General features: G+C 31.6%; 1 protein-coding gene across 1 annotated transcript in view; it reads right to left on the bottom strand.

Annotated features, from left to right (window-relative positions):
• The window catches only part of LOC132714576 (FH1/FH2 domain-containing protein 3-like), a gene marked incomplete at its 5' end in the record, with an annotated part of 56,934 nt that extends 45,992 nt beyond the window's left edge, over positions 1-10,942 (bottom strand). The window contains 2 exon segments of the mRNA XM_060697464.1: positions 1,043-1,110; positions 10,887-10,942. Coding sequence (XP_060553447.1) covers positions 1,043-1,110; positions 10,887-10,942 — 124 coding nt within the window.
• Between the last annotated feature and the right edge of the window lie 3,038 nt (positions 10,943-13,980).

The following is a 13,980-nucleotide window of genomic DNA, read 5'->3' as shown; positions in this document are numbered from 1 at the left end:
GGAACTGCATGCTGGGAAATGCATGTATACCAGCTTACCAACAGGTAAACTTGGGAGGAAATTAAATAATTGGTTTATCTACCCTAGATATACATCAGCTGATACAAACAGATACACTGCCTCTAAAAAAACTTCTTATCTTTAAACCAATGAGATTTTTATACTTGATTTTTTTTTTTCAACTAATGTTGCCAGCATGTGCTCTTAAAATAACTGGTTCCTGAGAGAAACTCCGGACTTCATATAAAGATTTTTACATATGAGAAATGTGGAACAATAAGTTTTCTTTAAATTTGATCTTTTTTTTTTTTTGTAACATCTTATTATGAAAAACTGACAATTTGACAATATTTTGGCCAATAAACTTGTAATTTTGTATAATAAGCTACATGAACCTAAGTTTTAACTTCTTAAGTCCTATATCGCAATGGTAACTGGTTAAGGAAAAACATGTATTTAAATTTACAAGTGCAAATAAAAGGTTTAACAAATTCATTTTTACACCCTTTAACAAAACATGCATTTTATGAAAAGTATACTGAATGTATTTTTAGAAAATTGCCTCTTTAAATTAAATACTATCTTGTTTCAAATCTGAGGTAAGTGTAAAAACCTTATCAATTCATATGTTTAGCTTTTCAGTTCAAATAACTATTTGGCAAAATCTCTAATCTTTACATTTCCGTCTTACATTCAGTTTATTTCTAGAATAAAAATTTCAAATTTAGAAACTCTTTTGAAAATAAATGACACTTTTGATTTAATTTTACTTCCAATTTAACATCTGCGGTTTAATTTAATTGTACCTAAACGCACACACTAGAACAATTACACGTACTGCGTAAAAAGAAAATGCACAAAATTGCTTTTAAATTTTCTTGCACTCACAGGTTTATGAGAATAAAAATTGGAAAATTAACTTTCACATATCAAATTTCCATAAAATAGGTGTATTGAAGTTGGAAATTATAAATCTATATTACAAAATTAAATGGGATTAAATAGAGAGTAGTTTATTTTGTAGAAAATGACCAAAGCTTACCTGGAAGATCTGTTTGAGAGAAAATAAGGCACGTCTTAGTTCACGTCCACAGGAATTCAACAATTTTTCTGAAAATATAAAGATATATCAAGTTTATAATAATAACTTGTGTTCAAATTTATATTGATAACTGGCCAGTCACTACTATGACATATCAGACTCATTGTTTAAGTAACAGCTCTGGGGATTTTGTTGTTTTGTTGTACATGTGTGTGTGTGTTGTTTTTAATTTTCAGTCAAATAATTATGATTATAGGCAGTATTTCAGCTAGAATATATCTGAGCATTATAGGTATGAACGATTCCTGGTGTCTTTTAAAGGTGACAGGTGCAAAAATAAATAAGTTTTTCAAAATGATCCCAAAAGTCATAACTATTTCAAGAAAAGGTCATGAATCGTTCCTTATAAATTCATGATAAGAAAAAAAACACCATTAAATTACTTATTACACAAGAAAGCCTGATATTTTAAACAAGCCAGGGAAAGTTTTCAGGTGTTTATGGTATATTGACCTAATAATCCCTGTTCTTCAATCACTCTCACCTGGCTATAATTATCTACAATTTATTATTTGCTTATCAATTATGTATACAAATACAGCAGTATTATGCTCTCAGGGTAAATACCAGTATCTTTACAAATATGTTTCAAATGAATGACACCCATGCTCACAATCACGATATTTGGATAAATGCTGTAAATATGTACAGAAACTTAATGATTATACATTCTTCTTGCAAGAACTAGAGAATGTAATCTGAAAGAGAAAGAAGAAAGGTGTAAAAGAGAACAATAGGTAGATAATTTATCAGATATAGTGCAATTAAAACCATACACAGGAGCCATGTTTGATCATAATTAGCTGATATACTGACCTATGTTCTCCTTACAATAATCTATCTTATACAATTATTTTACTTCTTCAGGACAAGAAAAATATGTGAAACTTTATCTAAATCATAACACTTCTTTTTCCCCTACACAAAGTCCAAATAGATAGCCTACGTTCACAGAGCATTGGTTTAGTTAGACCCTAACCATATCTATTAATAACAGAAACATTGTAGAACAAAATGCTTGTTGTCAGCAATTTTCTATTTCAAATTTCATCAATTTGTTATTACCACATCAATTTGACTTGGTTCTTTATTGGTGGCATTGCCGCTCAGCCATTTTATGGGTTTAGTGGTGAAGAAATTTGTTTTATTTTATTGACAATGGCTGTCGACTACTCACCATGAATAATTCATATGTATATATGTTCAAAGATAAAAGGAAAATATCATACTGGGATTTTTGTATAACTTGCCAACCAAAGAGGATACCGCATATGAAGGGATTAACGCATCTAAGTTTTTAACTTATCATAAGACAGGGATAGTCTTTCATCTCTGTTTGCTGGAGTTCTTATGCTTCTTACTTTAAATCTCTCATATGAGCATGAATCTGGCAATCAAATCATTATAAGAGCCTTGTCACGACAAAACCAACATAGTGTGTTTGCGACCAGCATGGATCCAGACCAGCCTGCGCATCCGCACAGTCTGATCAGGATCCATGCTGTTCGCTATAAGTTTCTCTACTTGTAATAGGGTTTGTAAGCGAATAGCATGGATCCGGATCAGACTGCGCGGATGCGCAGGCTGGTCTGGATCCATGCTGGTCGCAAATGCATTACGTTGGTTTTGTCGTGACGCGGCTCAATTTATTACATTTCATACTTTAGTACACTAATCTGACACTGTTCATTCATATTTACATACCAGTATTGTCATTAAAACTAATGATGTAAGATTTAATCAAAAACAATGTTTACTATTTTAACATGATCTATTTAAGGTGACAACGGAGTCAATTATCACTGAAAATACCTAAAATGAGATTTTTTGCTAAGTAGATTTATCAACCTTTTCTGAACACATTCGTGATTTAATTTTGGAAGCAGTTAGTCCAAAAAATGTGTTTTTAAACGATTTAAAACGGTACCTATACTATTTGTATCTGCTATTCGCGTAACCTGTCGATTATCGATAACGCTCCGCCCCCTGTTGAGGCATCAATGAGGGAAATCGGTAGTTCCATATATCCGTGAATTACAGGTCCATACTGGTCCATATTTCTCGTAATACATGTATCGTTCATCTACCGTACATCTTTTATGAATATCTCAACATTTAGCCTTTTTATAAATTAAGAAATTGTCGGCCAATGTACGTAACATAATGTATGAAACATAAATAATTAAGCATAGCGGCAAATCGCACGACCACGGGGTTGATTAAAAATGTAGTTGCTAAAATATCCATAAGGTGTGAAAATAATTTGTCTGTCCCGTTAATCTGATATATATTACATTGAGTTGATAGACTTTTGTACGGATTCAAGGGCTTACTTTACATTCAACCTCGTTTTCTAACAATGTCAAGTAAAACAACAACAGACGACATTTTTTATGTGAACGCTTATATGACTTGTGGTAAGGTGTCCCTGACAAATTTCTAAACCATTTTAGATTGTCTAAGGATGATTATTTCTCTATGAATAAAAAAAGATATTAAAATATATTCTCAGTGAAAATAAATTGTTCGCCAGTAAATCCGACACAGTACTAATAAATCTGGGACAAAGTATGAAATTTATTGTCTATCCCGGTAGAAACTGGATCTCTATGCCGTGCATAGATGATATTCATGATAATAGAAGTCAAGAAGGCCACATCATAATGATCGAGTAATACCTTTTATTTCTATTAAAATATGTGAAGCATTATCAATTTGGTGGAAAAAATATATACTATCCCGTTCTTATTTGTACATCTACCATGGACTTTAAAAGACTGTCAGAAGCTCAGTTTTTTGTTATTTTATTTTATATTTTAACGGAATTTCATACACGAATACACAGGCAGAGTGACACTGGTATAATACAATAATAATGCTGCTGATGATAATAATAATAAACTTCAAATAGGAAACAATTAAATACCCCGCTAGCGGTGCGCAAATGCGTTCCATTTGCCCCACTGAGTGCCTCAAATTTTACCGATAGTCACGTGACATGTGCGACGACAGTAAATCACGTTAAGAATTGAAGAAATTTCGGCTATAAACTGATATTAATCAGCAGCTTTTTAATTGGTCGGATGTCACTGGGTCATAAAATGTTGTTAGAGTATGTTACCACAACTTGTGACCCTCTCTGGTGCGATATTTGTGTATTATGCAATTATTTAGCGTGAAACGTAGGGGTCCGAGAGAGAACAGCCGATTTATGACACTTCGTTTGATGCGGGTCGGACTAACTTTGAATCGGCATAACTTTTTTAATAATCAAGCAATTAACATGCGGTTTAAAGCACATGAAAGGAAATTCATTTACGGAGGGAACCGTGTCAGGGATTTTTGTTTGCTCAATCAGCGACTTAATTATCTTTAATTACGTAATATGTATGGTGAAAAAAGTCGCATAAAATGTTTGACGTTACGTAATATTTTTTTGAGAAAAGATATAAAAAATTTGAGACACGGTTCCCCAGATAATATAAGAATGGTTATTTTTCAAAAGTTTGATGACAAAAAAATAAAAAATGACTTTGATATGACGATTTAAAATTTTAGGATTTTTATTCAAAATCAATCATTTACAAAGGCATTTTTTTCAAATATGTTATTTTTTATGATGATCAACGACATTTAATGCACAAAAATTAAATGAATAACAATTATTACTAAAATAACTTGGTTTAAATGACATTTATGTGAGTACCACGGAAAGTGTCTGTTGTCACCTTAAAATGGGCAGGATTGACATGTGTAAATTTAAAACATGCAAAATTCTTATCATTTTATAAATTAGGAAAAATAATGTTAACTAACAACAAGACATAATCACATAATGACATGATCTTGATTTTATTGTATTAATTGGTCCTCATGTAAAGAAGTGAGAAGATCAAAGCACTGTATGAATTATAAGTTGATTAAACTGATAAAATAAATTGATATTTATGTGACAAGTCTTATTGTGACATGGTTGGAATCTCTCCATAGACAAATCACTATTCTTTACAGGAGAGATTTTTCTTCCCCTCTTCAAAAACCATTTACATCATCTTGCTTTAATCAAATTAATGCCAGACTAGCACAATGGTATTTCAAGACACATTCACAGTATTTCAAGACACATTCACAGTACCTGAGAAACCATTAGTACTTTATCTTAAAGGCCCATTATACCACAGAAAGGATTTTCATTTTTATTTTTTGGAATACTTTTCATCAAAAAGTTACTTATTGATCCAATTTTTCCATCGCCAGCTTTTTGCTATTTGTACACTTATAGTGGTTATAGTGATTTAGTTTTTTGTATGGAAGTCAAAATACTACTTTGTTTTACATTTTGCTACTTTTATGACACATTATTTCACATTTAGCTCTACTTTCTTCCAGCAACAAGCATCTTACATGCCTTTAAACCATTATTTAATTCATGTTTGCCCTTTCTAATGAAGGCAAATTTTATTTGTTTCATAATATGCCCTTAATATCTTTAACAAATATGAAGGTTAAGAGGAGCACACAATCACCAGAGGCTTCATATTGTGCCAATGAAAACAACCAATTTGGCCAGGGGTCAAGGGGGATATTTAAATCTACAGGCTGAAAATACAACTGATTTTAACAGCATTTTAACCAATGATATGGATCGCCAATCTGTTAATAATGAAATCCATCTTGATTCCTTCATGGTAATGGTTGTGTGGAATAAGTAAACAGTGTTGAGTCAGGGCTTTTTTTCACAGGTTGGGGAAGCAGCCCAGCCCTTAATTTTGGGGAAAAATTATATGGTATATTTGCAAAAGGGGAAGAAAAAACTTGATGTAAATTTAATTTTGGGGGAAAACTGCATGATTTTAAAGAAATTTTCTTTGGGGAAGCAGCCCTATACCGGCCCCTGTTATAGAAGGTAAAAAGGCCCTGTGAGTGTATATATTTACCATTATGTATCAAGTGGTCCATTACAGACTGGGATATTTACCAGTATATCAAGAGATACAAGAAAAGCATTGATGCAAAGCATCAAAGGGCGACGCCAAAAGAATTTGATCCAGGTTTGCACCTAAAAACTTAACAAAAGATGTGTACTTTATAGCAGTACCATTTCATGTGACCTGGAGGCTTGGCCCAGTTTATGTTGAAACTTAAACCAAAAAGAATAGACTCTGTCTTGCCAAGATGCAAAGACAATTTATAGTCAATAAACCAATCTTAAGATTTACTTTACCAGATACAAGGATACCTGAGTCATCATCATATAATGACAGGCACAAGTATCACACCTGGGAAGAAAAAATATGACCAGATTAATAAAAAATCTGTGTTCATCTTAAAAGTGTCAAAAACCAAAAAAAAAATGTAAATAATGACCCCCTTTAAAAATATACTATTAACTTAAAGTATATTTTTAAAGGGGGTCATCATTTACATTTTTTTTTTGGTTTGTGACACTTTTAAGATGAACACAGGTTTTTTAATCAATCTGGTAATATTTTTTCTTCCCAGGTCTGATACTTGTGCCTGTGCATATAATAAAAGCTTATTGCTTAGGGTTGCAGACATGTCATACATAAAAGAGGACCTAAAATGAACATCAGGGGGACACCATAGGTATTCAGAGAGAAGGAGTACCAGCCACATTCACCAGCTGCTATCAGAGATAAGACTTGAACCATGCAAGAATGTCATTACATATGGCAGATGCTTGAAGAGATGAAGAAGAAGAAAAAAGAACTTCTTCATGTGCAGTTTAGTGTGATCAACTGTACCAAATGCTTTTTGTAGATTTAAAAGTATCACGCAATACTGCCTTTGTCCATTTCAAATTAAATGCAATCTATTGAATGAATCAAACATGTGTCAGTTGAAAAACCACTTCTAAACCCTGACTGAAACTGCCTGACCATGACTCAAACCCATGACTTTCAGAAGACCAACTGAGCTATCCGGCCGGACATTTTCTCTTTAATAATGAAACAGTTCTAAACCTAAACCTTTTTCCCCACTATATTGATTCATGTACTTGAATTTCTGATGTTTACAGAGCATAGTGAATTAAACTCATGGTTATTTGCAGTAACAGGATGAGAAAAACTTTCAGCTTGACCAGAACTCAAACCTGTGACCCACAGAATAATGTACCGCGGCTGTAGCGATTGAGCTATCTCGCCGCTTACACATTTTCTCCCCTAAATAGTGAACAGTTCTAAATTAATTCTTAATTAATAAATAAGAAATAAAAACCTTACATACTCTGATAGTCTTAATTAAAATAACAATTTATATAATTATTATTGTATAATTATTTTTACTAAAAAGGGCTAAGACAGTTATTGGTTGTGCCATTATTTATAACAGGTCAATTTGAAAGAGAATATAACTGTGCTATTATGATACATGTACAATATCTATGATAAGAAATTTTATGAAGGCTGATTTGTATTTTACATCAAGGGCACCGGGCGAAAACATGAAAATGCAACCAACGAACCACTTTGTGGTAGATTGTATTTTCATGTTTTCATCTGGCGCCCGGTTTACTTTTTGTACTTTGTTGGTTTTCATGTGGCACAAATCACCCACTATAAAATTTAGTGTACAAATTTATTCAAGGACAAGTATCAATCTACTCTATGAAAAGTCTGTTGTCGGGTTGACTCAGGAGACCTGGAGATTGAGACCGGTGTCCCTCCATTACAAATAGATAAGGCAGAAGCTGTCCTTTTCAAACTATGCACATGTTAGAAAAAAATTAGAATAACTATTCAGAACATGATTTTTTGAGGCTTTATCAATTATATTGCTTGATCCAAGTTTCAGGACATTTTCAATCAATACATGTATTATCATTTATAACTTTAAATGAAAGTCTCATCTCTTAATAATAATGACATAACTACAACTCTTTAAATTCAGAAATATTATAAGTCTCATCATACCAATATACTAAGATATAAATGTATGCACATAACATTAATAATTCCAAGTTTCTATTAAATAAATATGAAATATTAGGTATATAAAGCCAGTAAAAGTATATATATATCAATATTCACTCATCAGGGCCTCTATGCTTTTGATGACCTTGCAACTGGTAAATTTTATAAAACAAAAATTGTAAGTAATACCTAAGATAGACAGAAAAGAACAAATAATTTAGTAAACATGAGTTACTTCCCCTTGAAATAAAGAAAACATGAAACCCAAAAGAACACCCTAAACATCAAAATTAAGAAATGTTGCAGGCTCATTTTAGTTATGCCATGCAAATTAATGGTAAAGTATTCATAAAAAAGTAGATGGCCATGTGACAGCAGTAATTGCAGAAAATCGGATAGCTGTCAACATCCGGATACTGGTACACTTTGTAAAAACAACCATTCTGTTCAACAGATAAACATAATATGGATAAAATCAATAGGATAATCGTTTACAACAGTCCATTACCTATCCTAATACTCATTTGCAGGTGAACTTTCTTCTTGTAGGAAAGTTTTGAAAATATATAAATGAATGAGCATCAATGTAGACCACAACGATATTCGAAATCCGGGTTTTAGTATTGTCAATAAAACAAAGGGACAAGCTGTTAATCTGAGCCTGCAATTTCGTGAAATTAATATCACAATGCACATGCTTTTTATATAAAGTTATTAAATACAAATATAACAACATATTTGTTTACTTGATTTTTACGAATCAAAATAAAACTAATTAACACAACATGAAATTAACTGCTAATAATAACAGCTCCTTCCATAGGCCAAAATAAAAAGCATTCCATATAAGACGACGCCGCTCACCGGCGTCGCCAACAAGTGGTTTTATTGTAGTCATAAGTAGGCAATATAAGCAGCTTTATATATATAATACAGATATAATGAGGTTTGTATCATAAAAACACTTCACACAGTTAACATAATAAACTGACCACTGGTGATATATACCCCCTCCCTTATCTTTATCAGGCCACAGCAAAATCCCCCCACTCAAATAAATCTTTATATCCCAGATAGCCTATACCAGTACTGTTGAGTTATTTTGTTATTCCTCAGACTACATTTTAACTTTATGACTTCACTACATCAAGATATTATGAGTGTAAAATAAAGAAAAAATAATGACTTTTATAGATCAAGAAGGGGTGTACCCCTGTAAAATTATGCATTTAAAAAAATATCTGAACATAAAATCCTACTTTATTTTAGAAAGATCCTATAAATTGAGCATGAAAATATGCTATTTAAGAAAGAGGTTACAATTAAATTTCTGCCCGAGGACAGTAGCCTTACAAGATGAAATAGCAAAAAAAAATTAAACATAATATCACCCAATATCAACCTTAAACTGAAAATTTACCATTTAAATAAATACAACAATTTGTACTTAATTTGGTAAATATTATGAAACGATTTTGTATAAATGCCTATAGAAAGAGGCAAATATTACAACATTTTCAATATTTGATGTTGTAAAAACCACACAGTGTGACTTGACATGATTGATTTCTAGTTCAAGTTGCTTTTTAACATAGTTAATAATCAAAGATCAATAAGTAAAGCATGATTAATATGTGTATTTAACTGGCCCACATTTAAACCCAAGTTTACATTGTGACATCGCAGTATTGCACTTCAGTCCTTTTAATGCCAATTTTTTTTTAAATCAGTGATTTTCATTTTATGCATTAAACAAACTACCGGTATAAAAACAAGAGCTGTCGGTAGGACAGCAACGCTCGACTATTCTTAGTGCTTGATAGTAAGAAAGCCTTGATAATGTAATATTTACTAAGTTAACAAAAGGGAATTTTTTTTTCTTTAGATACATGTTACAGTTATAGGCCTTGGAGAGAGTCCTATTATGCTCTCAAAGAGTATAAAATTTCATCTTGTTTCAAAGCCATATGTCACTGGACTTTTTTTGAGGTATTACAAAAACTGTAACGAAATTCTGAGTCTAAAAAGAGGCATAATTCTGTCAAAATGCATGCTAGAGTTACCTCTTCCTGTCTATAGGTTGGGTCATGATGGTGAACAAATGTGCAAAGTTTCAAAGCCATATGACAATGGTCTTTGAAAATATATGAGGTATTACAAAAACTTAAATGTAAATTCTAAGTCGAAAAAGGGGGCATAATTCTGTCAAAATGCTTGATACAGTTACCTCCCCCTGTCTACAGGTTGGGGTCATGATGGTGAACAAGTGTGCAAAGTTTCAAAGCCATATGTCTATGGACTTTGAAAATATTTGAGGTATTACAAAAACTTTAACATAAGTGGTTACGCCGACGCGGACGTGGACGCTCGGGTGACTACAATTATAGCTCTTCTTATTCTTATCGAATAGTCAAGCTAAAAACTATACTGTATTTGATGAGCTCTAATGATAAATGAAGGATATTGTAAATCTTTACACTTTGATCCTTTCCATGATCAGTGATCATGTCACAGACAGATTTGATAGTGCAAAGATCATCATCAATATCAAGTACAATGTCCCAAGACCATTATTAATCAGTAAATTAACCCTGTAAAGGTAATTATATTATGGTAAAGTTATTTTCAAAAACAAAGTAAGTGTAAATTATCGAATGCAATTGACATTAAATAAAGATCAATAAAGCTAAAATTACTATTTATCAAACAGAAATGAGTATAATTACACATATAAGTGAAATTTACTGAGGGCCAAACATACTGTTTAGCATTCTGATACTCAAAGTAAAGCTTATTCTATATAACTAAAAGGGTCACTAAGAAGGTGAAGGTCACATGGTTACACTTACCTATCACAGCATGTACTCGGACAGTAAGTTGCGTCCTCAAGATCAGGGCATTTTTTCTCCTGAAATCATAAACAAAACATGAACTTTATTATGTTATAATTTAACTAACCAACTTCTTGCCAAGTAAAAGGCTGAGTCTTATGCAAAAAAGGCAACACTGCATAATTGTGTAAAATTCAACATTCTTATGAAACAAAATAATAACACCTGCAAAACAAATCTTGCGATAAAACAATGAAATGTTATAAAGAAATGAAATAAATGTTCCTTTTTGTTTGTAATATCAGAGAACTTATATACCTCCTACCTCACTCTTAGAACTTCATAAAGCTTTATTGTTTACTTTCAGACCAAGCCTACCTCTGTTTTTGCAATCACTGTTGTTAATTAGAAATACAGTGAAACTCATCCTCAATGTTGTGGCTGTAACAAAGGGTACATTTTATGTTTCTCAAGGAGAGAAAAAAAGGTATAAAAAATAGAAGGATTCAAAGATGTTTATTCTTGGGCAGCCAAAAGGTCATTTGATAAGGTTTTTGATAGCCTTACTAGATGTTTTCCTATTCTGGCACCAATTTGGCTTTGCATATGAAGTAATTAAGATTGCTATAATCAAAAACAATACCAGTCGAAAATTATTGTGTTCATAAATAATTCAATCTGATTTAAAATTCAAATTTCTTCCACATACCAGACAAAACTAAAGAAAAAATCTAACAAAAAAAACATGAGCATTGCATGCGTTAACGCTCATCTGTTAAAGGCAACAACTGTTGATAAGTAATTTTGAAGAAGGGGCATAACTCTAAAAATATACCTTTCAGAATTATGCCCCTTGTCTAACAACTAACCTGATAAGTAAGAAGTCGAAATTTTATGTTGATAACTTTTGAAATGTTTGAATAAAGGGCAACATTAAAGTTTTTGCATATTGAGGACAACTAGGATGCTGCAATCATAACAGCTCAACTTTTTTCTTCAAAATGGGGAGGATAATACGAGTTACAGTATAAAGCAACTTTGTTTAAGTAAATGGATAAAACAATTATAAACAATGCATCTTATTACAATTAATATAATTATTATTATAAACAATGCATCTTATTATTTTTATATAAACAAAGCATAACGATTAACAGAAATATTATTTTGGAAATTCAAAAACATGAAATAAATGAAATTAAGAAAAAATACACAAAATGTAAATATTGCAATTAATGAAGGCATGGTTTTAAATTGGTTATAAATGTCAAACATAAAAGTATCATTCTACACGGACCTAATCAGTATTCACATCTTGCACTACAACTATATGTTGTCTATATGTTTAACAACTTTTTTATTTTTCTATCCTATACATCATGCATGCATGCTTTTTTGAAATTTCTACCAAAGAGATAATATATTAGATATATCATCTTTAATAACAAATAAAATGTGTGAAATTAGACACTTTAAACATTTAAGTTTATAAAGTTTCATCATGTTCTACATTTGAGCCGTGTCATGACAAAACCAACATAGTGCGTTTGTGACCAGCATGAATCCAGACCAGCCTGATCAGGATCCATGCTGTTCGCTATCAGTTTCTCTACTTGTAATGGAGTCGGTAAGCGAACAGCATGGATCCTGATCAGACTGCGCAGATGCGCAGGCTGGTCGCAAACCCATTATGTTGGTTTTGTTGTGACATGGCTCATTTGTATTTTGTTAGCAAAACAAAATAGCAATGAATGTATTATTGTGGTATAACTGTGTTTTGTAAGTTTGGGGTAGTTTTTACGTTGTTTTTTTCCCAGATCTTAAGGAAGATAAATAAATAATTATAAAGAAACCAAAAAACGTATGTCCCATCACATGATTAACTGAAAAACTATAACTCAGTAATGTAGCCAGGAGGTTAAATAATAAGGCAGTCTTCTGTCCTCATTTATTAACTGTGATTAACACCATGTTTCACAATTGCCAAAAGGCAACAACTCTCTCCTATGTTTTTTTAATTAAATAACACCAAAGGTTCAAAATGCATATCGTTTAAGCAGTCTTACAAGGTTGATATTTCACTAGATAAGAATGTATGCATTTTATTTAACAATGAATCAACTTTAAACAAACATGCCATATATTGGACTTAAGTCAAAAACTCTCCATGAGTAAGTTTTAAAGACCCTAGAAATTTCTTCATGGAAAGATTTATTACATAACACTACATGAAAGAGAGAGACACTGTATCTTAACTTTAACCTAAACATAACAAAAGGTATATGGTTTTGTCCAAAAAATAAAAATCTTATTTATAAAGAATTTAATTGTATTTTAGATTGGCCCTATCTGAAGCAAAATCAGCAAACAGTATATAATCATAAAACTTTCAATGATATACATGTATATATATAGTATAATATATTATCAAACTGTGTTTATATGTTACTTAAGATGTTCTATTTAAGTAGCTAAGAGATATAAAACATCCAGGCTACAATAAATATCAGCTCATTATCAGTTCAGTAACATGTTAAATTAGTTATTCACTGATACCCATAGAGAACTATGACCAACTTACAATTTATAGTAAAAACAAAAAATTCATATGAACATTTCAAGTATGAGGAAGAAAAATCTACAGTTTTATATTTCTCTTATTCAAAGAAGAAAGACCTGAAAACCAACAAATTAAATATGTAAAACTGTAGACAATTGTAAAATGTATTGACTTAGTGGTCTGGTCTCAAGCAGCCATAAACTTTCAATTGGTATTTCAACTTTGAGCTTCCTTGTGAACATGTAAAGACCAAACTTTGCCTGTTATAGAGCCAATAGTTTGTACAAATTGAACTGCAGTTGGCCATGGTATTGTTCCCAGTAATATACAAGATTTTTTCTCAATAATTCACCAACTTAACTTCAAGATAAAACACTGTTATATCTTTAAGATCATATAGATAAGAATCTGATGATTCCAGACTTATAGTCTTCAACCAAAGGTTACAGTTTTAAGTCATTCCAATGTACAATTCCCTACTTCTCTTTAACAAAAGACCTTTCTTCAATTGACTGGGCCAACAAATGAACAATTCTTCAAACTTTTATCCCC

The sequence above is a fragment of the Ruditapes philippinarum genome, unplaced genomic scaffold (genome assembly GCF_026571515.1).
Source record: "Ruditapes philippinarum isolate M1 unplaced genomic scaffold, ASM2657151v2 ctg1830_1_1_1_1, whole genome shotgun sequence".
Lineage (NCBI taxonomy): Eukaryota > Metazoa > Mollusca > Bivalvia > Venerida > Veneridae > Ruditapes > Ruditapes philippinarum.
Note: the sequence above shows the minus strand (reverse complement) of the source record. Positions and strands in the feature narration are given on the sequence as shown.